Source organism: Macrobrachium nipponense, chromosome 4, assembly GCF_015104395.2.
Source record: "Macrobrachium nipponense isolate FS-2020 chromosome 4, ASM1510439v2, whole genome shotgun sequence".
NCBI lineage: Eukaryota > Metazoa > Arthropoda > Malacostraca > Decapoda > Palaemonidae > Macrobrachium > Macrobrachium nipponense.
This window is the reverse complement of record NC_061100.1, coordinates 136,440,137-136,465,136: the sequence shown is the minus strand read 5'-3', so window position 1 is coordinate 136,465,136 and position 25,000 is coordinate 136,440,137. Positions and strand designations below refer to the sequence as shown.

At 35.7% G+C, this 25,000-nt stretch overlaps 1 protein-coding gene across 1 annotated transcript in view; it reads left to right on the top strand.

Annotated features, from left to right (window-relative positions):
- Nucleotides 1–25,000, top strand: part of LOC135211516 (uncharacterized) — a 629,390-nt gene that overhangs the window by 346,437 nt on the left and 257,953 nt on the right. The window contains 2 exon segments of the mRNA XM_064244821.1: nt 12,657–12,825; nt 18,875–18,983. Coding sequence (XP_064100891.1) covers nt 12,657–12,825; nt 18,875–18,983 — 278 coding nt within the window.

Sequence of the window (25,000 nt, the reverse complement as noted above, 5' to 3'; positions counted from 1 at the left end):
TATTTTTGGATTATATTAATCAACTTCATCCAAACATTCAATTTACCATGGAGGTAGAGAGCGAAGGTAGTCTTCCATTTTTAGATATTAATGTAACGAGACTTAATTCTGAGTTCACTACTTCTGTTTATAGAAAGCGGACATATACGGGCTTAGCCAATAACTACTATAGCTCCTGTCAATATTCTTTCAAACTTAATACCATCTACACCTTGGTCCATAGAGCTCTAAAATATTCTTCAACTTGGCAAATATTTCACAAAGAAATAGTCTTTTTATTCACTTTTTCAAGATAAACTCCTATCCACAAGATATAGTTCATAAAATCACCAATAAGTTATTAACAAAGTTCTTACAACCTCCAACAGTCAACTTTGATGTCCCAAAAAAATTATTATTCTATGCCTCAATCCCGTATATGTCTGACTCCAAATTCTCTTTAAATCTCACAAGAATAATTGAACAGGAAATCCCCTGTCTTAACGTAAAACTGATCTCTAACAACCCATGTACAATAGGATCATTTTTTAATTTCAAAGATCGCCTGCAGTCCTTCATGCGATCCAATGTGGTTTATAAATTCACATGCCCTGGATGTCCGGGCTCTTACGTTGGATCGACCACGGAGGTTACTGCAGGTCAGATATTGCAGCCATTTGGGTTTTAGCTTTCGCACTGGCCAAAGAATTAAGCAGCCAGAATTTTCTAATATTAGAAATCATGCCGCATTATGTAAAACCGAAGTCCTGAAACAACACTTTTCAATAATTGGTTATGTAAGGGACCCAGATCACTTAACAACTTTAGAATCGTTATATAATTAAAAGACTGGTTCCCTCTCTCAATAGTAATACTTCCTCAGGAACTTTGTATCTGGCATAGTTGTCGTCTGGCCTTGGACGTCATTGTATGTCATTCCCTCTTCTCTCCTGCTTATAGATGGTTGGTTTTTTGGTAGTCTCTTTTTGTTTTCTGTTTTATGTACTTTTTATACTCTTTTACTTTTTATTGTTTTAACTTGTAAATTTTAATTACCTTTTGAATTCCTTTTTATGTTAATAATGTATTTTATTGTCTTTTACCTTTGACAGACTGATGATGCACTGAGTAGTGCGAACGTTTCTTTCTTTTGCTGTTAATAAACATGGCCTTTTAAACATCAGTGTATCATGGACCCTCCTGAAGTCTATATATATATATATATATATATATATATATATATATATATAGATGTGCATGTGTATATATATTATATATGTGTGTGTGTGTGTATGTGTATATATATATAATCTGCATGTATACAGAAGCTAAAGTTCTACCATTTTTATTATTTTTTTTAACCTCTGGCTTTCCACCCATTTCTACTTTCTTCACCTCTTGTGGAGAAGTGGGTTTCTTCCTTTTAGGCGATCTCGTAATACCCGTCAGACCGCATGTGTCAGCGACTGATTTTCTTTTAAGGGTCAGATTTTAGTAATACTTCATTTAAATGAATGTTCCGTATTTTAAGGATTCTCAGTCCTCAGTATTTCATTCTTGCGTAACATGTATGTATGTTTTCGTGTTAAACTTTGGAATATTCCTAAATGGAGTTAAGCTTGGTTGTTGACTTTCAATCTTGCGTTCCGTAACTGTGGAAGACCGGAGTGTCGTTTAACATTGTTTACTGCCTGTCGTATTAGGAACAGATGGGAAGAAAACGTTACGGCTTATTGATGGAGATGAATGAGAGAAAGTTTAGAATAATGCCGGAATGATGAAAACAAACTGTTGGAATGATAAAGTTCTGAAGGGAAGGAAGGCACTGGAGTCTGGATTTGAAAGTGGAGAGCCTGTGATAATGTGCTGTGCTCACTTTGCCATCTGTTACTCTACATTTGATTGACTTTTATGTGTGTAATTGTAATTTAAGTTTTAAGCATGCCTCTCTCTCTCTCTCTCTCTCTCTCTCTGACACACACACACACACACACACACAACTTATTGCAAGCAGGAGGTTTTTTTTTACAACAATCAAAATATAAAGTTTTACAAGGAATTGATGAAGACAAGTTAGGTATGATTTCTGTTTGTAATGGGACCAGAAAATACATTACAATGTGACCTTTGTTGCTTGGTAAGGCAGCACCTTGGGAATCGTTAGATGCTTTAAAAGAATCGCTGGTATTAACTTCATTTCTTTTACAGTAAATGGATGAAAGCACCTTTAAGAAAATACCGTTGAAGAGCGACTCAATTTCCCAGGGTACTTGAAGAGGATGTTTGTAGTTTTTCATTTCTCGAACGAATTTTCTCTTCTTACAACATAGTTTTTCCTACAGTCAGTCTTTTTTTCTTTATCATTGTTTTATTGAAAGTGAGTGTTTTCTATTTGAGTTAGTTTCAAATGTTGTTAGGATTGCTTGAAATTTATTTTGTGTCGAATGTTTTAAGCGACAAACATCGGTGGGTTTTTTTAAGTGTCCCTCAAGAATGCATTGAGGTCTTCGTTTCAGAATTTCATGCCTTGAAACTGACTGATTAAACTGACTCTCATAAATCTCGTTACCAAAATAACAGTCAACGATGACGTAAGTGTATGTTGCAAAAATGCACAGAAAATCATTAACTTAGCATTCCTATGTTTAGTAGCTCAGCGTATATGCTTATTACAAATTATCTCTAGTCCCTAAATTTGGTGCTTGTGGATGGTTCAAAAACATTTCTGATATATTGTATAGGAGACCACAGCTAATTTTTTTCAGGAGACGATAACGTCAATAGTACAAGATTTGTTGACAAGTGATACTGTAATGGAGACTTTTCAAAACAAGTTATGTAATAAAAATGAACATTTTAATTGTTGTATATTCCGTTTAATTGCAAATTGTTGGGTAAACTTTCCGGTTTTGCATTCTACACAGCTTTTGCCCCAGAAATTCCATGTTGGATTTAAAGAGGATCTTTCGTTTCTCTATTCCGCCTTTTTAGAACTGAGTTTTATTGGAGATCGTTTATAGAAGTTGCTGTTTATTAACAAAAAACTTGTTTGGGGATGTTAACGGCTTTTGTGTGATGAAATAATTTGTACAAGCAGATTGATTAATTTGATTTGATATTTTTGATAAAGGAATAGCAATGTGGTTCTGTATACTCCAGTATTACAGAATTTGTTCACTTTTAGAAGTGGCTATTGTTTGTGTAGACGACAAATAATTTCTTCTATACAAATTTGGGAATTCTCACGTTTTCTACTGTCCCTAGTGCTTGTTACAAGCAGTGTCAGCCTGCAGCACCTTGTGGAAAATACGCCAAGATATTCAGCTATAACAGGTGAGATTTCACAATTGCTAACAGAATAAACAGTTTTTCATTCACCCAGACGGTAGACACACATGTAACGGTGAACATATTCTATAGCATTGCAGTAATATAGTAAACCACACATCGCAGTGGAAGACCTTTATCCCAAATATCAAGTGAATTAATTTACTTTTACATGGTAATATAACCATAGACCAACCATTGTCTCCAAGCGAATCACTTCAACACGTAACGCTGTCTCCTACAGACACAAAGCAACTTCATCCAATTACACTGTTGCCACGTCAGTTCGCCCCTGTCTTTAGATGTGGCATAAAGGTTCTTAATTAAGAGAAAAAGGGCCACACTCTGCTCAGTGCGTTTTGTTTAAAAGGATACGAAGAGGTGAATTTTTTTTTTTAGGAATCAAACTTGGCTTTGGCATAAGAAATTGATATTTGGATAAACAAGTCTTCCCCTAAAATATACACATATATATTTTGCAAACCCTAATAATTAGTCGTAGCTTAAGGTTTGTACGTATATGATGGTCATTCAGTTCTATTGCCAGATCCAGTGTAAACTGAAATGTGCTTTTAACAGAAGTATTCCGGTACAGGAACTGATATTCCTATGAAATTTGAGGACTTAATTCATAGAGACAATGCCTTTGCAATTGGTTGAATGTCATAGCCCAGTGCAATAGCTAACGATGGTTCAGTAGTTCTGTAATATAATGATATTTATTTTTTATGTATATATTACCGGGAGCGGAGATACCAGTCGTTAGTGTGACAATTTAGTTTGCTCGGTTTCAGTTTGTGCTCTTAGTAATAAATTTACGAAAAGATCCACAAGGGTTGCTTGTAGTACACCGCCTTTATTTCAGTTACCGTTCAAAATATCGGTTCTCTTTGGTGTTTGCAATGGTCCGGTGTATTTAAAGGGAGGACTATTCTATTCTGTTGCAACGTTTAGTCCCCTTTCATAACTACCCTATTTGTAAGGATTTCGCCACTAAAATGAAATAGCCTTATAGTTAGTCATCCTTATGCATATGTCATTTTAATTAAAAAAGTAACATCTGATCTTTTTATTTAAATGTAGTCGTTTTAATTTGATTTTGTTTACATTTTTGTTTAAAGAGCCACATACCTAATTACTGGTCCTCTGATTTTCGTTTGTTTTCTTATTATTATTATTATTATTATTATTATTATTATTATTATTATTATTATTATTATTATTATTATTATTATTATTATTAAGAATGTTTTCCGGAAGTATTTAGTGTAAAGGACGGAAACCTTACGGAGTGAACAGTTTTAGCATCCTGCTCGCTTTCATAACATCGTCATCCCCATTAGGGCCAGAAGTGCACCTCACGTGGTACACTGTTCACATTAGGCTATGAAAGTGTGTATGAAGTATCCCTTCGACCTTGAATTGCATCCACTTTTAGCCTTTTACTTTTCCTCAGTTCCCGCTCCCTCTCTCCAACCTAGTTATCTCGCTGCCAACCACTCCAACACCCTCGTTTCAGTTTTAACCGATGTATGGTTGAAAGTGCCTCAGAGCTTGACTGGACAACGTAAATTTTATAGAAATGAAATAAAAATCAATTGTCATCTTCGTATCATATCTTGGGCGCTCAAGAAAAAATCTGAATGGGACAAAGCTACATCACGCTATATGAAATCGGACGTATAGTCAGCGAGTCTCAGTATAGTTATAGGTGCTTGTAAATGGAACGGTATAATTTGCTGTGGTTTATACCTTGAAATGTTAAAATTATTCTTGTAAATATTTTTAGCCATTGTGATTTATATACTAGTTTATCTGACTATTGTATATTGATTAGCATCATATTTAGTTTTATTAACATTGTGAGGGCTGAGCTAGACGAGGAGAGTGAGCGAACTAACTCTGTCCCGTTGTTTTGTTTGAGATTAAGCTGGCTTTATGCCAGCACGGGCTCTTGCTCCTAGAGCAGCCCGTAGCATTTTATTCCTGTTGTTGTTGTTGTTGATTAAGCTGGCTTTATGCCAGCACGGGCTCTTGCTCACGGAGCAGCCCGTAGGAAGACTTTATTCCGTTGAGAGGCTTTAGGCTATACCTAAGGCGGTATGCGGACGGAAACGTAGTGTCCGTCACGTACGCAGGAACAAACATAAACAAAAAGGGGACAGAGCCCCGCTGTGAATGTTTCTTCACAGACGAAAATACATGAATAATATTACATAGAGGGAACGGATTCCCGACATATATACACCAAAAGAAATGGCGTAAAATGCTCTACATTTTAGTTCCTGGAAGAAAAGAGAGGAGATAGGGATATACAGATTTTTACAATGGAAGGGCGAACATTCGTCCGAATGTCGTCCTTACAATATTATTATTGTGCCGGATCTGCTCATTAGAACAAGAAAAGGCGGTCATTAATTGTAAATTTCGGCCAATTTGTAAATATAAGATAAAAGAAGTAGAACTTGGGAGATGACTGAAGTTTAAACTTATATATGCAACTAAACAGAAGTTATTTGATCAAATATCTCTTAAGTAATTACATAGCTGCGCAGTATTTATAAACCAGTGTGATATCGCGGCACCCTTCAGTCTGTTGAGGTGTCAAGATGTCGCGCTGCTTGATGTCAGAAGTCCTCCTGCCTGCCGGTGTTATTAATTTGTAGCTAAAACACTGAAAATGAAGCTGTAGTCTCTCTCTCTCTCTCTCTCATCTCTCTCTCTCTCTCTCTCTCTCTCTCTCTCTCTCTCTCTCGTCTCTCTCCTCTCCTCTCTCTCTCTCTCCTCTCTCTATATATATATATTAATATATAGATATATATATATTATGTATATATGTATATATATATAATATAATAATATATATATATCACTAGTATATATGCATTTTGTATTTATCTGTTTTATATGTTCGTCTTTTGTTTCTTCTCTAGTTGTCGTGATTATACTCTGTGGAAGCTTCCTTTACAAGTCACTTTTCTCTTATACACGTTCCATGTAATTGTTTTAAGCAGTTCTGGTGTTAAGGAAAAGGATAATTTGAGAGAGAGAGAGAGAGAGAGAGAGAGAGAGAGAGAGAGAGAGAATGGGGGGGGGGGAGTTTCTTCACAAAATCTTCGCCAATTCCCGGTAGTGAACGACAGTAGACGTACATCGATACAGCACGAATGTCCTCAATAAATTGTTGTTCCTGTTTTTATGCTCCCAGAGATTAGAGGGATTAAGCACACACTCACTCCTCGACTCTTTTGTTTTCTGGTAACCGTTGAATGGCCACCCTGCATATGAATAAACTCCATTTCTTTAAACATGACGGGATAAACTGCACGAATAACAGAAAATTGAGTGAAGGTGAATAATCGTAGCTCTTATTATTTGGGGCGTTCTTGGATAGATTCATCGAATATCAGTAAATAAGATGAAATGAGTTCAGCCAGAAGGAGGAGCACTGGAAAGATTAGACAGACGTCTTTGCGCGCCTAACCTTGTATAGGAAAAGTAACTTGTGGATGTTCGTGACAATGATGGTGATAATTTATCTAGTGTGTCCCCCCCCCCCCACCCACCCCCCCCCCCCCCCTTTCTTTTACACAAAGCTTTGGGTGTACCATATTGCCACAAGAAAGAGAGAAAGTTGTGTATCATGAAGCACGTTTTTATTTCCTCATTTACGGAGGAATATTTTTGGATGCACACACTCACATATACATATATATAGTTAGATAGATATAGTATACATATACATATACATATCAACGTTACTAAAACTTAACACGGAAACTGGTGCCACCAAGAGTACTAAAGTAGACATGTACCGTCGAGAGGTTTTCCACTTAAGGGCACTTACCCCTCCCAAGTGGATTCGGACTGCTTTTCTCCTCCATCTTTTGGGATTCCCAAGAACCAAGGACTCTGGTTGCTTTAATTAAACCGTTCTTCATTTTACATCGTTAAGTCGTCTTAAGTTGATTTTTTGAAGCTGTGTGTGATATATGATAGTGACTGAGATGCATCTTATAAATTATATTGAAACTGGCTAATAATAGTCAGTTCAGGTTGATGACAACGATGATATTTTGAAGAGTAAAGAAAAATGATTCAGCTTATTACGGTTATTTATCCTTCACAAAATGCTTCAGAAAAATCCGATACGGCTTCGAGCAGCTTATCCCTTTCCCAACCATACCCAATTTCATTTCAACTATCTTTAATAGAGCTTCCGTAAGTGATACTGTGTGAGGCAATTACGGGAACAGGTTGAAGGAACTTGATACGAGAACGGTGCGTGTTCAGTAGAGAAGTTGATGGTTCATGGATCTGACACTGAAATCATATTGATTTTGATTTACGTTTGTTTTCTGAACTAGTATTTGGAAATTATTTCTCGTACTAGACATAATTTATTCCTGAAAATAGACATACAAGCTCTCAAACAACATGAGTTGATACAAATAGACCCGTAATTCATTCTAGAGTTTAATTTGTCTTAATTATTTTGTAAATAAAAAAAGGTAACCAAAGTAGAAAATATTATATTAATTTAGATTCGTTTTAATTTTACTTTTTTTGATATTTTTTTTATCGATTTTTAGTTTTTATTTGTCTGTATAGATATTCATATACTTGAAATTTATTAAATTTGAACCGATGTTGTGGGAATCTTAAGCTTTAGACTCAGTAGTTTTGGTGTTTCCATAAATTAAACAGCCCACAGACGCACGCGCACACAAAACACACATGTATAATATAAGCTTGGTGTGCATCAAGGTCTGATTAAGACCAGTACAATATCCACCTTACAGAGCGTGTCCTTTAATCTAGAATATCACTGCGGCGGAATACTAAAATGGAGATTGCCTTCTTCATCTCTTCCCCTGTCGGGATGTTGTTTGTATGTGTGTGATGATGTGTACGTGTGTGTGCGCTAAAAGAGGGAGCTTGGGATATCATGTTGCCCTCGACGGTTTTATGTTCCTTGTCTCATGAGTAGGGTTAGAGTAAGGCGTGAGTAAGGCTTCTTTTTGGCCCGTGCTGAGTGCTTTATCTTCCTTCACCCTCTTCTCTCTCCCTCTCTCTCTCTCTCTCTCTCTCTCTCTCTCTCTCTCTCTCTCATTTTCTGTCTCCCCTCTCCTCTCCAGCAACTCCTCTCCTCTTCTGCTAAGAGGCCATCTCTCAGTGTCTCAGTTCTAATCAGAGGTTTGGCGAGACTAGGGCGCTGCGTACTTTTGGGCGTAAGTCATTTCAATATTTGAATGCTAATGGAACTTGTTAGGGGCGTTCCATTTGCAATTGGTGGTTCAGTTAGCAGCACCTCGTTTATTGGCTTCAGTATGTATCATCATCTTGTTCTTGTTACGGCTATGAAGGTAATGGAATCTGTTCTCAACTAGAAATGGAAATTAGGAGATTGCATCTGAGATGGGAGTCCGTTCATCTCACTGTGTTGTAAATGAAGGTTTCTTTCCTGTGGATCTTCATCCACCAAAGGCAGAAGAGGAGTTTGTGGATTTTATGTTCGGTATAATAGTTCTTATTGAAAGATGCAAGTTTGTAAGTTTAATTTCCCGTGATACGGGATGAATTGTAAATATGACTGTTACTTCAAGAAGGTAAAACAAGATATTTGGATATAAGATGTAATGTATAAAGTGTATTTTTATCGCAAAATTGCAAGGAAGGTGAATATTGAATCACAATTATTGATAATTTCTTAAAATTTTAGAAAGCAAATAGACTTTGTAACTTAATTTTATGTTAAAGCAGCATTGGAAATGTGAAAGCAACATTTCCAAATAAACAAATGCGTTGAAATTACATCCTAAACCCTCCTACCCCCCCGTAACCAAAGCAAACGACCGACCCCCCCCCCCTCCCCATTCGTCCAAACCACCACCGGTCGTAACAGAAAGCAAAATGCTTGACATTATTTTGGGAAATCCTTCATTGTACCTTCAGCTCCTATAGTGCAGACACTTTGCTAAACATTTAACTTTTTATTTTACAGAGTGACTTAAGTTATCAGTGTAGCAGTGGATTTTTTTTTACATTTTGCAATATTTTTTTCACTCTGATTAGACAACGAAAACAATTTATCTCAATACATTTTGACTCTCTCAAATTCAGTAGCCGCACTTTGCTTCCAATAATAACTTTCTTTCAAATTTCCCTTTTGTATACCTCAAGATTATTTCAGCAATCAGTTAAAGGATGATTCACCTTCATTCTTCCACCCACCATACAATTATTCGTTTTCAGTTTGTTGGGCTCCATTAGTCTTCGTGACCTCGCTCTTGCTAGAAACAGTTTAAAGGAATAACTTATCTCGTGGTCATTCGTTCACACTTTCTACAAACTGTGCAGTTTTTCTTGACCTTCACCAGTGAATATTGTACCATCTGCAAATGCCAACAACTCCACTCACTCTCAAGTTCCGACCGATTTTCTTATCATGTCCACTTGCATCTGCTGTGCTGTTCTGTCCCCCAATTCTCTCATCACTTAATGAAAAAAAATGAACAACTTGAATATATGACATGCTCACTGGATAAGTGATCTCCACTCTTTAACGGTATATGTTAATGAAAATGTGGGATATGTAACATATGTTATCATTGTTTTGTTGAGTAAATCGTAAATTTATATCAAAGAGTGTAAGTCGAATGATGAGGATAATATCTGAAATGTCTGTGTAGGGACTGGGGTGGCATAGATACTAATTTTTGTTTTAGGTCTTAATTAACTACTGCCGGTAGTAGTTCGTTTTAGTTATCATAACCTTTATTCCATAGTTTATGATTAGAGGTTTTACGGAAAAAGTTATATGTGGGTAAGTCTGTTGGACATCAGTCCTTATGTTTTATGATTAACTCATCTTTTGTTATTTGCAAGTTCGTGTGACCAGTTGTTTGGTTTAGCCTCAAAATCTCATTTGTAGGAAATTCAAAAAGAATAATTTCACCTGTGCTGGCTGCAGAATAAAAGCCAGCCATGGATGCATGCTCAGTTTCGCATAAAAATTTCTCGTGTTGACGTCACTTCCTCCCACCTCTGTACATGAGCGCATTCACCTCATAATGTTGATCTTTTTACAGACGTCCAGTGTTTTAATTCTATAACATGAGTTATGAAGAATTTGTGACCGAATGAGATGAAAAGGAAAAATGATATTACTTGGTAAAATAAGTTGTACAATTATTCAAGATGTTTATATGTTTAGGCTATATGTGAAGAATAAATTTAAATGTGTACCAATTGAAGTTTAACTTCGTAGGCGGGTAGCGTTGCATGTGCACATCCCGCGGTGCACTGTAGGCATTGCTGAAGCAAGGTCTTGAAGGTTCCCTGCAGTCCTTTCGGTCCCTAGCTGCAACCTTTTTTTTTTCATTCATATTTATTGTATCTCCTCTCATATTCCCTTTCTTTCATCTTAATTTCAACCCTCTCCTGGCAAGTGTTACCTAGTGCAACTGTGAGGTTTTCGTCCTGTTACGCCTTTCAAACATTTTACTCTTTATTTCCCTTTCAGCGCTGAATGACTCGTTAGGTCACGTTGGCCTAAATTTTAAATTTCATTCAATTCCGTTCCACACGATGTTTAAGGAATTCTTTTTAATTGTCAAATATTTTTTTTTTTTTTTTTTTACATTATTATAGATAATATCATGATCTATACCCAGCTCGTAATGAATCCAGTCTATATTTTTTTTCACGTGGTTCAGATTGCATTCAGAAAAGTGGGTTAAGACTTTCGTCTTCCCCAATTCCACTTATGGTTATTTGTTTGGGCAACCCTTGCCGTCGACTCTGCTTGGAAGAATGCTTATTGTCTTTCGTTGGTTTAGAAAATTCTATTTGATGAATCGGATGAGAATAAATATATCATATGTATATGTATAGATTATGTATACATATACGCATATATATACATATGCATAATACACATACATATACATATACATATACACATCACAAAAGAGCTACACAACTTCACTGTGTATATTTATTTTTCGAAATCTGGTACTTACTAAATTCTACTTTGTAATTTAAAGAATCTGGAATCTAAACGTTTTATGGAAACCTAACACGAGTAGTACACACACGCACACGCACAATGTATGAATGTACGTATATTTGTGTATACTTGAATTTACACGTAACGTTATATACTTATCCATTTACAGTATTCGGAGTTTTTTTTATATTATACATCTAGCATTCGTGAGGTTCAAGACTGGCCCTGTTTTATATGTTGCCTGAAGTATCGCCAGTAGTAGTAGTAAAAAGAAATAACAAAAAGAAAAAACTTGTGTACTGCACTTTCTCCAGTGACTTGGGGCTGGGGTTAATGGCATCTGCGGGATTGGCCAAGATGATCGGTTACTCCTGCAGGGGTGGAAAGGAAGAAGACCAGGTGGGGTGAAGGAGGTTGTTGTTGGCCTAGGAAGGACCCTGTGTTGGATGCTGGTTCTGGTTTATGAAGGAACATTATCAAGGCAGCATTATGACACTACTGGGGATTCTGTGGTGTGTGTGTGTGTGTGTATGCAGCTCGTGGGTGTACGATTTGCATAATGCTGCTGTTGTGCTGCCAAGGTTATTCTGTGAACTGTTCTTGTCGTTGCGAGAGAGAGAGAGAGAGAGAGAGAGAGAGAGAGAGAGAGAGAGAGAGAGAGAGAACGTAAAACTGGCTTCACTTTGTTGTGTAAATGTATTTTTTTTCTGTTCTCCATTTATTTGCACGAAAAATTGGCATCCGATGCTGAATTAGGCGAGACTTCCCCTGTGATATGAAAACAGGTGGTCATATATTTCTATACTCCCTACCTCTCCTCCTTAACAAGTTATGTATTGCGGGATTTTGCTCGTCTTCAAACCAAATTAGATGTCTTGCATTTTTATGCTTGTGTGAAAACTATTTTTTTTTTGTATATTTTCTATGTGCAATGTGCATGGGCTTTGTTAGTTTATAAAATAATTTCTCTAGATTCTTTGTGTGATTGCTTTTTTCGTTTCAACGGAAATCAGTTTTCGGATCTATCCTAAATAGTGACCCCCAAGGTTTTTCATGGTCGTTATCTAGGACTAATATTTCTTGGGTCATTATCGTTATGGTATTTACAGTCTTTTGTTTATGGTGTTACGGTAATCCCCAACGGGCTTGTACTTAACACGCTTCGAAGGTGATTACATACCGCGCTATAACCATTTGGGGTCACTGTTTAGGAATGATCCCAGTATTCTCTTAACTGTATATTAATTTTGTAGTAAAAAATTACATTGCCTTTTTTTTTTTTTTTTATAAACGTTGAAGAATTTACTACCCTCTTCTTATAATGTGATGTTATTTTCAGCCGAAGGTGACCTGAGGAGTTTCAGCGAGAGGCGCGACCATTTCACTCACAAGGAGACCGAAGAGAAGGCCCTCTTCACTGAAGGGTCGCGCCCCCCGGAACTCGTCACTCTGTATCAAGACGCCATCGAAACACCTGTTCATATCATGAGGGAGATCGATAGACTTAGGTGAGTCACGAGAAGAGAAAGAATGAGGCGTGAGTTCTGTTCGGGAAAATGTTTTTTGAGAGGGAGTGAAAGCTCTTGCTTATTATTTATTAATGATTTTTTTTTTTTAATAAGCGAGATCTCTTGTTTTTGCATTTCCCTTCATTTCCTCTTACTTCTTAATAATGAACACCATATTCTTTGGAAGCTCGAATTTCAAGTCAATGACCCCAGTGGGCTGGTTCCATACGAATAGGGTTTATCTTCTGAATAATGATAATAATGTGCCTTTCGTCAATTTCCTATCCGGGAAATATTTAATTGAATCCATTCCCTGACTGTTGTTTGCCATGATAGCTACTGCGGTGTAGGTGATGTGTATATGAAAGCTTTTATTTCCAAGATGATCTTCGTGATAGAATGCCATCATTCTTCTCCGACTACAGACTAGTAGCATAGTAGAACGTTTTTTGTCAGTCGTTAATTATGCCGTTGTGTTTGACAGAGAGAGAGAGAGAGAGAGAGAGAGAGAGAGAGAGAGAGAGAGAGTGATGTTGGAGGGGAGTTTAATGGAATATGTTGACAAACATCTGTTATTATGCAGTGAATAGAGTGATAAGGAATAAAAGTTGAACAATGTAATGAAACAAAATACTTTTGACTGTGGCCCATGCGGAAGGACTTGTTTAAATTTTAAGATGGAGAACGGAAAAATTAAGAGAATGAACGGAGAATTATTGGATATGATTAACTCACGAACAGCTGAGCTGGTTAATGGATACCTTAAGTAATGTGAGGGCAGAAGGACTAAGCAGTAACAAGAATGGGTAAAGTGGTTATTTATAATGTTAGTGAAGGTGTAGAACCAGCTAAAGAAATAAGTACAATTCCCAAAGTTCTTCAAATTAAATGCTATTTTCTATTTTCTTGACATCTGTTTGTATGTGTATGCATGTAGAGATTATTTGAATATATATGAGACCTTGATATAATAGTATTTGTTGATTAGTTTTCTTTTCCAATTTCTCTCTCTCTCTCTCTCTCTCTCTCTCTCTCTCTCTCTCTCTCTCTCTCTCTCTCTCTCTCTCTCATTTTTCAGAGCTTAAATAGGGGAACTTTGATAATAGGAATACACACTCTCTCTCTCTCTCTCTCTCTCCTCTCTCTCTCTCTCTCTCTCTCCTCGGTAGCCATCTTGCTTGGTGAGACGTACCCGCGTGAAGTCAGATTAATCAACAGATATCACAAGTTTAACATACGACTAGAATTTGAGAAATATCTAGAAGTGTTCGTGAACTATCGGTGATAAGATTAGTGTGAAAATAGTAGGATAAAGCGTCTTCTAAGTTAGTTTAACAAATGTAATACTGAAATCAGAACAAGATGGCAGTAAGTTCCAACTGCGGGAAAAGGTGGCGTAATTTAGCTTGCTTGGCAGATTCGCAATACGATGAGGTAGCAGGAAGGGAACTGGCATTTCTCATCTATGAAATCAGCAACAGTCCTAACCAAAAAGATACAAAAGCATTCATGAGATATTAGAAGGATATAATCCTTCAAACTGGAACAAATCTAATGAAAACATCTTGAAAATAATTGAAGAAGTTCCAAATAAAATCCAAGTGGTCAAGAGACTCATAAAGAAAATATACATAAACCAACATATTCCGACAAAGAAAATGAATAAGGTGAATCTTGTGAATATCCTAATTGATGCATTAGGAAAAAGAATGCCAAAAGCATGCAAACTGTGTAAGGTTTGGTATAGCATAGTCAATCCACAAAACCTAATCAGAAAATGTGCTGCATGCAACATTCCGACCCATCCACAGTTGTGCTGAGGTAATGCAAGATTTGAGAAAAGATACAAGAATTTTTTGTTCAACATGTCTATCATGGATAGACAATGTTATTAAATCAAGATTGAATGTACAAATAGTTGAGGATGAAGAAGAAGAGGAAGAGGAAGAAGAAGAAAAAGAAAAAGAGGAAAACGGAACGAGAAGTAAACAAAAATGAAATGACAGAAAAAAAGGAAAACAAAGAAAAAGATAAAAGTATGGATGCAGAGATACTCATTGATACTACATATGATGCAATAAAACAGCATACCTACGAAGAAATAAATTACGATATGACAACAGAAAAGCAAAATCCCCGAAGAGGCTCTACCAGATCTACACAATGACGGGAAAGAGGAAAAAATAGACAAGAAAGACAAAATCTGCAACCTTTTGAAAAGAGGGAATTGCAGATTTGGAGAAAGATGTTACTACAAACATCCTAAGGTATGTCAAAACTATGAAATATATGGTAAATGTGCATACTTAGATGGCTATGGGGATGATTGCAGAGATCTGCATCCAAAAATATGTAAAAACCTAAAAGAAGGAAAAGGATGTAAGTTCGACAAAAAATGCAAATATATGCACCCTGTAGCCATGAATCATAATCAAATAAATAACCAACCAAGTAATAAAATCCAAAATAAGAAAAAAAACAAATAAAGAGAGAAATCAAGAATATCAGGTAAAAGAGAAAAGCAAACCACCAATGAGATATGCAGAGGTGTCAGCAAAAAATTTCAAAGCATCAGCTCCGAAATTCTACTCAAGAGATAATAACTGTATTTATTATGCAAGAGGATATTGCAGAAACGGAGAAAGTTGCAGATTCAGACACAAAATGAATAATTATGATGAAGGAAGATCGAAATATTTATGGAAAAGTTGGATTTTTTAATGTCAGAATTTCTGGAAATGAAAAAAAGAACAACATACCAGAACAGGAAAGAGACATGGGAAAAATCCTTATTACTACCAATATTAAATGAAGGAGAAAACACGCAAACCATCATAGTGATGAATGCGCAGGGTTTAGTTACGAGTAACTCAAAAAGAAAAATAGAGTACTTAGAAGAACTAACCCAAAATGAAAAGAAAATAGATATAATGAATATAAGTGAAACCTGGTATTCCCAAGAGACTGGGAATGATGATCAAATAAAAGGGTTCCAAACTTATAGAATCAGATAGAAAAAATAGGAATCAAGGGGAACCGCAATATATGGGAAAGATAAAAAAACAAGGAAAATATACAAGAAATATAGTACCTCAGAATGTGAACTAATAGCGGTAGAATTTGAATCTGAAAAATTGATGAACATAGTAATATATAGACCTCCGAATAAATAAAGAGTTTGACTTAATAATTGAAAAAATTGGATGATATATGTAGAAATCACAAGGACTGGACTATTCTCCTATCTGGTGACTTCAACTTTCTTTCAGTTTGAATGGAAAGAACGAATAGGAGACTGTGGTTGTACTTATACATATAAAAAAGAGAGTAATAGTAGTGCAGAAGATAAGAGGCAATTTGAAAAGCTATTAGATATGCTACTAGAATACAACAATTCAAACAAATAAATCACCTGCCAACAAGAAAGGAAAATACTTTAGACCTAGTATTTGTGAACGAGATGAATTATGTTAAAGAAATAATAGTTTATAATGCGAGTATTTCAGATCATAATGTCATAGAATTAACAGTTCATTCCAAAGCAAGTGAAAATAGAGATAAGCAAGAAATGAAAAAGTGGGAAGGATATGGAAAATACAACTTCTACAGTAAAAAATATAAAATGGTCAGAAATTAATGAAGAATTAAACAAAGATTGGGATAACATTTTTCGTAAGTGATGACATAAGGGTAAATACGGAGATATTATATAAAAATATTGGAGAAAATAGTGGATAAATATATACCGAAGAAGAAAAGTAAACATCATTCATGCATACCAAGAGACAGAAGGATCTTGTTCCAGAAAATCAGAAAGTGGAAAAAGGTCTTGCAAAAGAAAAAAATGCATGGAAAGTTATAGAACTAAAAAGTAAGATAGAAAATGCAGAACAAAAGATTATACAATCAAAAGAAAATGAAAAACGGGACTTGGAAGAAAAAACCCTATTAAATATCAAGCAAAAACCCCAAACTATTATACTCATATGCGAAGAAGATGAATAAAGGAAGAATAGAAATAGGCCCTCTGAGAATTGGAACGGGAGATTAACGAATGAAAAAAAGGAAATTTGCAACCATACTGGCAGAACGAATAATAAGAGGAGAATTCACCCCTAGAATAGATAATGAAGATAATGATATAGAAGTAAGGGACGAAAATAGTGAATATTTGCTGACATAGAAATTAATGAAGCTGATATTGTGCAGGCAATTAATGAATTAAAAATGGAGCTGCTGCAGGGCCGGATGGAGTCCCTGCTATTTTGTTAAAGAAAGTAGTTCATTCTATCGCAAAGCCACTTGCAATATTATTAAGACAAAGTGTAGATACAGGCAAGATTTATGATGAGCACAAATTAGCATATATCACCCCTACTTTCAAAAGTGGATCAAGACTAGAGGCAAGTAATTATAGGCCTGTGAGTCTGAGTCTAACATCACATATTATGAAAGTGTATGAAAGGGTAATGAAGAAAAATATTATGAAACATTTAATAAAAAATAATTTGTTTAATATAGGACAACACGGTTTCGTACCCGGAAAAAAGTACACAAACCCAACTGTTAGTCCACCGTGAGAACATATTCAAAAATATGAAAGCGGAAATGAAACAGATGTGGTCTAGACTTTGCAAAAGCTTTTGACAAAGTAGACCATAATATATTAGCAAAGAAAATTAGAAAACACAATATCGTAGATAAAGTAGGAAGATGGTTAAAAGAATTTTTACACAACAGAAAACAGATAGTTATTGCAAACGATGAGAAAATCGGATGAAACCAAGGTAATATCCGGTGTGCCACAAGGTACGGTGCTAGCTGCAATATTGTTTGTTATTATGATTGAAGACATAGACAGTAATGTTAAGGATTCGGTAGTGAGTAGTTTCGCTGATGACACAAGAATAAGTAGAGAAATTACTTGTGATGAAGATAGGAACGCTCTACAAAGAGACCTTAACAAAGTATATGATTGGGCAGAGGTAATAGGATGGTATTTAACTCTGGTAAATTTGAATCAATAAATTATGGAGACAGAGAAGGAAAGCTATATGCATATAGGGGACCTAATAATGAGACAATCACAAATAAGGAAGCAGTTAAAGACCTTGGTGTGATGATGAATAGGAACATGTTATGCAATGATCAAATAGCCATTCTGTTGGCAAAATGTAAAGCAAAAATGGAATGTTGGGTTACGGCACTTTCAAAACAAGAAAAGCTGAACACATGATTATGCTTTATAAAACATATGTTCGTAGTCCACTTGAATATTGCAATATGATATGGTACCCACACTATCAAAAGGATATTGCACAAATAGAGAGTGTACAAAGGTCCTTTACAGCTAGAATAGAAGAAGTTAAGGACCTAGACTACTGGGAAAGACTACAATCCTTAAAATTATATAGTCTAGAAAGGAGAAGAGAAACGCTACATGATAATTCAGGCATGGAAACAGATAGAAGGAATAACAGAAAATATCATGGAACTAAAAATATCAGAAAGAGCAAGCAGAGGTAGATTAATAGTGCCCAAAACTATACCAGGAAAAATAAGGAAAGCACACAGAACATTAATCCACTACGCACCAGCATCGATAATGCAGCGTCTATTCAATGCGTTGCCAGCTCATCTGAGGAATATATCAGGAGTGAGCGTAGATGTGTTTAAGAATAAGCTCGACAAATATCTAAACTGCATCCCAGACCATCCAAGATTGGAAGATGCAAAATATACCGGAAGATGTACTAGCAACTCTCTGGTAGACATTAGAGGTGCCTCACACTGAGGGACCTGGGGCAACCCGAACGAACTGTAAGGTCTGTAAGGTAAGGTAAGGTCTCTCTCTCTCTCTCTCTCTCGTTTATAAGAGCTAAGCTTAAGTAGAAGAAGTTTGATATTCTCTCTCTCTCTCTCTCTCTCTCTCTCTCTCTCTCTCTCTCTCTCTCTCTCTCTCTCTCTCTCTGCATATTTTGCGGTTTCAGAGCTTAAAGCAGAAAGTTTGATGATAGTAACATATGGCTTTTTTTTATTTCTTTTGCAGAGACGACGGGATTCGAAGTTCCCGATACTTCGTGTGCGAACCGGTCCTCGGCGATTCGCTCAAGAAGGAAAAACTTCGCAAGCTCAACCTAGAGATCGAGACGAGACGGGTAAGTACCCCATTGCATAGGCTTGAGTGTTCGTTTTCTTTGAGTTGCGATCTCAATGAGAAAACGTAGTAGATGGGAGACTTCGGTTATTTGTATGTCCCATTACTATTGCCATCTATAAAAGCGTTTTTTTCTCATACTGCGACGAGTACTACTGTAGAGTAGGCTGTAAATTTATGTGGCAATCTGTTAGAGTAAAATTAAGATTATTGCCACGCCGCTTTGGTATTGGTAACTACCAGTTTACGCCGTGTTTAGTACCAGCCCCTTGGGTGATGACTGTAAAAACAAGCAAGAGTCGGTGCATGCGATAAAGATCAACAGAAGACTTGAACATGAACAATAAAATAAACAAAAGACGGCAAATTTTCCGGTCGGCGACTGGCGGAAGCCAGGTCGCGGTAGCAGTCTTCAGTTTTGCCTGTTAGTCGTGAAATATCTTGACTACAAATTTAAGGTATAAGTCTCGGTATTTTTTAATATTCCCTCATCTAGTCATATCTTTAAAATAATTATAAGCCAGTTGGTTATTGCGCCAAGTTATATCATGGCATATCTCGCCTTTAATTCAGTCGCTTCATGTTTCCCTTCCTTTCTTACATATATTTATTACCGCCATTCTTACGTCATCTCCATTTGAATCACTCGCAGTCCTAAGTTCAGACATATGGTGGAAGATTCGAGGAAAAGTTTGTTGGAATATTTTCAGGTACAGAAGGGTAGGAAGAAGAAAAGAAAACAGCAACTCTAATATACTGCATACAACGTGTAGCTTACAGAAACCTTGACTTCATTCTCCAGTAATTTGGGCATTTCCTTCATACGGGAAACATACTCAGATATACTGGAAAATCAGATAGTTAAGAGTTCATTGTGTTTGTCATTCCGTTTACATTAACTCTTCCAACTCTTGTGGTGCAAGGTTGCATTCTCTTCCAGCACCATCATTCTGTTTTCACTCGTTCATTATCCTTCTTTTTTGCACTGGCTCCCCCTGTACAATTTGTTCTTCTTTCTGAGGTGTTTGGTCAGCTAAACTAAAAATGAGAATATTAGATGGTGTATTTTGTGAATTATTAATAATGAAGTCACGTATGTGGTCAGTTTTGTCACCCGGATAATAAGATTATGAGGTTGATACTATATTATGATTGGATATTTGATATACTCAGAGCTTAGGCCTACGAAATTCTGATGGCAACATAGGGACTTCCGTGTTTCAGCAAGTACTGAGTACCTCCTAATATGACTTTCCAGTTTTCCCTTTTAATATTTCATAGAATTTTTCAATCGAATCAATGTTAAAAAAAGAATCCGGTACCCTTATATGTAGAGTGTCAGTTTTCCCCTTCAGGTAATTGATATATTTATTATATAAACCCCTCCTCTTGTTACCACCAGGGCAGCAATACCCGTGGCATTGGGTATCCAAATCTCATTAACGTCTGGAATGATGGTCAGGAGAAATCTAACTCCCCAAGTAGGAACATGTTAAATGCCAATATTGGAGTCACTTGAAGATCTTTCGTCTGTTTATGTTTCAATTGTTTGATACTACATCCGAGTTGCTCCTCGCAGGTTTTGAATTTCATAGTTGAACTGGTTGTTGGAAGAAGTATCAGATGAAATATGGGGTATTCTAGAGTTTTATCAACTCTCATGAAACAGCAGCCTTCATTCCATCTTGGCTTACGAAATATTGCATTTTAGTTTTCAATTGGGGAATGACATAGTGAGGCTCTGATGCCGGGTATCGAAGAGGTTCAGTTAGACACCTTTCTCTATATTTGTATTCTTTTTGAGAAGAAAGGGAAAGATGTAAGATCTGATTGAAGCTCACATAAATGGTTCAGCTACGGTTGAACAATGTATTGTTCGGAAGTCATAGTTGTAAGAAAAGTGCACTGGATACCTCTATCCCACGATACCTATTTATTTTTGTATAAACTGATACTTGTTCATTTTCCACTTACATACGCATTTTTGTATTATACCAGTCTATGTGCAGTAGTGGATATTGCATTTTGCTTGTACGTATATAGAGAAAATTCTCACTGATAATGAGACTGCTGCTAAAGTTAGGGTCAATTAAATTAGGAAAATTTAGGGACAAATGAAGCAGTTGACAAAAAATGTTTACCCCCCAAAAATTACCTTTTTTATACACATGATAAATAATTATATACTTATATATAATATGTATTGTATACACATATGTATACACACATCTATATGGTATCTCTGAGTTATCTTAAAATGTGTTTTAGATAAACTTTCTATGTTTGGTGTTGATATTTCGTTAGTTTTTAATTTTACTAATGAAATCTATGATGCTTCAAAATGGTCCTCATGTTTCCTTTGGTTAAAGGCGCTTTCAGTTGAAGATTACTGCGAAAAATAAGTTTCACCAGATAAATTCAGCATATGTTTATCTTTATTTTTTATTTTGATATGACAGTTTGATTATTGTCATTAAAAATTTAATTTGTTTTAATTTAATATTTAATTTTAAAACAAAAATACTTCAGTTCGTGCGTTGTGTATAATTAGTAATCACGTGTTTGTTTATAAATTTGTGCCGCTCTACAGTATGAGTATATTTTATATATGCGCGCGCTTGTGTGTGTGTGTGTGTGTAAAGACAAAGAGAAGGAAATGCAATTAAAATAGTTATTATTTTGTCATTACAGGCGGATGATCTACCGTGACCTTTAAAAAAATCCCCTCATTTTTTATCATATTTCCGCTCGTTTTGGTCAACTTTCCTCTCCTCATCCTACCCCTCCTCATGTTCCTCTTCTCTTCCTCTTCCTCTTTTTGGTCTTTGTGAGGTGATATGAGTCGAGTAAAGTCAAACGGCTCTTTGAAGTCTTTGGGCTGTTGCGAGATTTCCTTGGTTATCTTTTGAAGTCTCCTTCTCCACCCTTTTTTTCATTTTCGGCGTCAGGTCCAGGTACAGTTTCCGGCCGTTCCTACCATTTCGCTTTTGTTTTTCCTCTCTCCCTCCTTTTTTTTTTTTTTTTTTTTTTTTTTTTTTTTTTTTTTTGTTTTTTTTTTTTTTTTTTTTTTTTTTTTTTTTTTTTTTTTTTTTCCCCAACACAAAAATACATTTTCGCCGAGTCTGTCGAGCTCCTCTTAAATGGAAAATTTCGAGTCCTTGGGTTAGCGTTCTCTCCGCTGACCTCATATATATATATATATATATATATATATATATATATATATATTATATATATAGCAGTTGTATTCCACATAGGAAAATGAAAAAAGGTATATCTCAGAAAATGCCCAACAGTTTCGTCCTCCAAGAAGAGGTCCATTGGAGGACGAAACTGTTTGGGCATTTTCTGAGATATACCTTTTTTCATTTTCCTATGTGGAATACAACTGCATTACTATATCTTCGTGCCTAAGAATTACCATTACTATATAATATTTATATATATATCTATATATATATATATATATATATATATATATAGGTATATGTATATGTATATGTATAATAAATATGATGAGGCTTCATAAATTACTACCTTTAGGCTTGCAACAATTGATCTTAGAACGAAATTCAGTCCCACATCTTATATATATATATATATATATATATATATATATATATATATATATATATATATATAGTATGTATGTGTGTGTGTGTGTATTCGTATAACGTGTAATCGATTGTAGCTTTACCTTGTTACGTGTTACGCCCCTTTCCAGTTTCCGTGCCACCGTCGTCCGCATCATCTTCCTCCTCCTTCTCCTCCCGTCTGCCGCTATTCCCCAGAGGGGAATTCTCGGGAGTTTAGCGTGATGGAAGGGGAAGTGTAGGATGGATGAGTGGGGAGAGGGGTGTGGAAGGGTATTGGAGGGGTATGGAACGGGACCCATGACAGTGCGAGGAATGTGACGAAAGCTATATTTAATACGTCACCCGTCATGCTCCCCTGTAGGGAGGAGGAGGAGGAGGAGCAGGAGGAGGAAAATTGAGGTGGTGTGAGTTGAATAAGGAGGAGGAAGAAGAGAAGAGGGCGCATGAATGTCATTCATTGTTATTACCTGTTTGTGGCACACCGCTCTCTTTCTGTTTATCTCCTGCTTCGTTTTCTACCTATCCTAACTTTTCTTGCCTCTACTTCTGCTGATGTTACATTATTCGATTTCTTGCTTATCCCTCTTCTCATTCGCCTCCCCTTTCTTATTCCTTTGTTTGTATCTTAGAAGTATTTCATGATTTCATAATGGCAGTGAAAATTGGGTATGTAGTCATGCTTTTTTATATGATAAAATATATGTATGTATATATACTATACACCAATATATATAATTATCTATATTATATATATCATTATTTATATATATATCATAATGAGAGAGAGAGAGAGAGAGAGAGAGAGAGAGAGAGAGAGAGAGAGAGAGAGCTCCAGGTCTTGGCTCAAAGAGGATGGGGGCATAAAGTGGAATGACACGCACTTGCGCGCACGTGCGAGGAAAGCAAAGAGGTAATGAGGTTAATAAAAGGGAAAGGAGAAAGAGGGGGACGAAGCTTGCGTGATTTGAAACAGAGAGAGAGAGAGAGAGAGAGAGAGCACAACAAGATAAAGGTGAAAGGAAGTATACGATTCTCGTGGGTTGGGTTGGTTAAAGTAGAAAGGTCGAGAATGAGATGCTTAAATGCAGCTCTAGCGGAAACTCCTGCAGTGGCAGTACGATTCTGATGGAAACTGAGGGTATCTCTGACATTTGCCCTTCGTTTGGGAAGCGCTGTGTTGAGATATGGGCTTTCGATGCGGCCGAACTCAGATGTTCGTTCTTTATTTGCCTATTGTTGGTGATAGGGAAAATCACCCACAGTTGAAGGCAGTAAGTGTTAATATATATATATATATATATATATATATATATATATATATATATATATATATATATATATATATATATATATATATATTATTTATATCATTTAAGCTACAAATGTCCTTTAATATCTAAATTCACTCTACCTCCCAAATGATATATTTTCATATATGTACCGAAGGGAATTTTTTAGTTGATAATAATTTCGTCCCCCCATGGGATCGAACCACCGTGGACGGGGACGATATCAGGACAGTCACTGACTGTCCTGATTTCGTCCCCGTCCACTTGGACGGTGGTTCGATCCCATGGGGGACGAAATTATTATCAACTAAAAAATTCCCCTTCGGTACATATATGAAAATATATCATTTGGGAGGTAGAGTGAATTTAGATATTAAAGGACATTTGTAGCTTGAATGATATATAAATGAATCACGGTTCGATGTGATAATTATTCATATATATATATATATATATATATATATATATATATATATATGTATATGTATGTATGTATGTATGTATGTATGTATGTATGTGTGTGTGCCTGTGTGTGTAAGCTAAAAAATATGTCTAATATCCAGTTTGCCCTACTTCGCGAATTTGATATTAGTCTACATTTTTAGCTTAATGTATGTGAATGTAAAACATGGTGGTTTGATAAAATTCATACAAACACATATATATGTTATTTGTATGTATGTATGTGTGTGCGTTATATATATATATATATATATATATATATGTATATATTATATATATATATATGTATATATATATATATATATATATTATATTATATTAATATTATATATTATATTATTATGGTTATTATATTATATTATATTATATTGTAGTACGGTATAAGTGGTTCGAATGAAGCTTTGTTTATCGAAAAATGCATTGTAAAAATATATATATAAAAAATGAATGAAGTAATAATCCCGTTTATGGGAAGTATCCATTTACTCTATTTTTCAGTTTTTCTGCCTGCAACTTCATTCAGATGTTAATCTATACTACAGTGTGACGAATTTCCAATACGGTTTCGATAGCATTGGGAATTGTGATGTTTGGATAGTTTTCCAGCGTAAATTACTCCGCCCTACCATCACTTGGCTATTTCCATTATTCTTTTCGTTTAACATCTGATT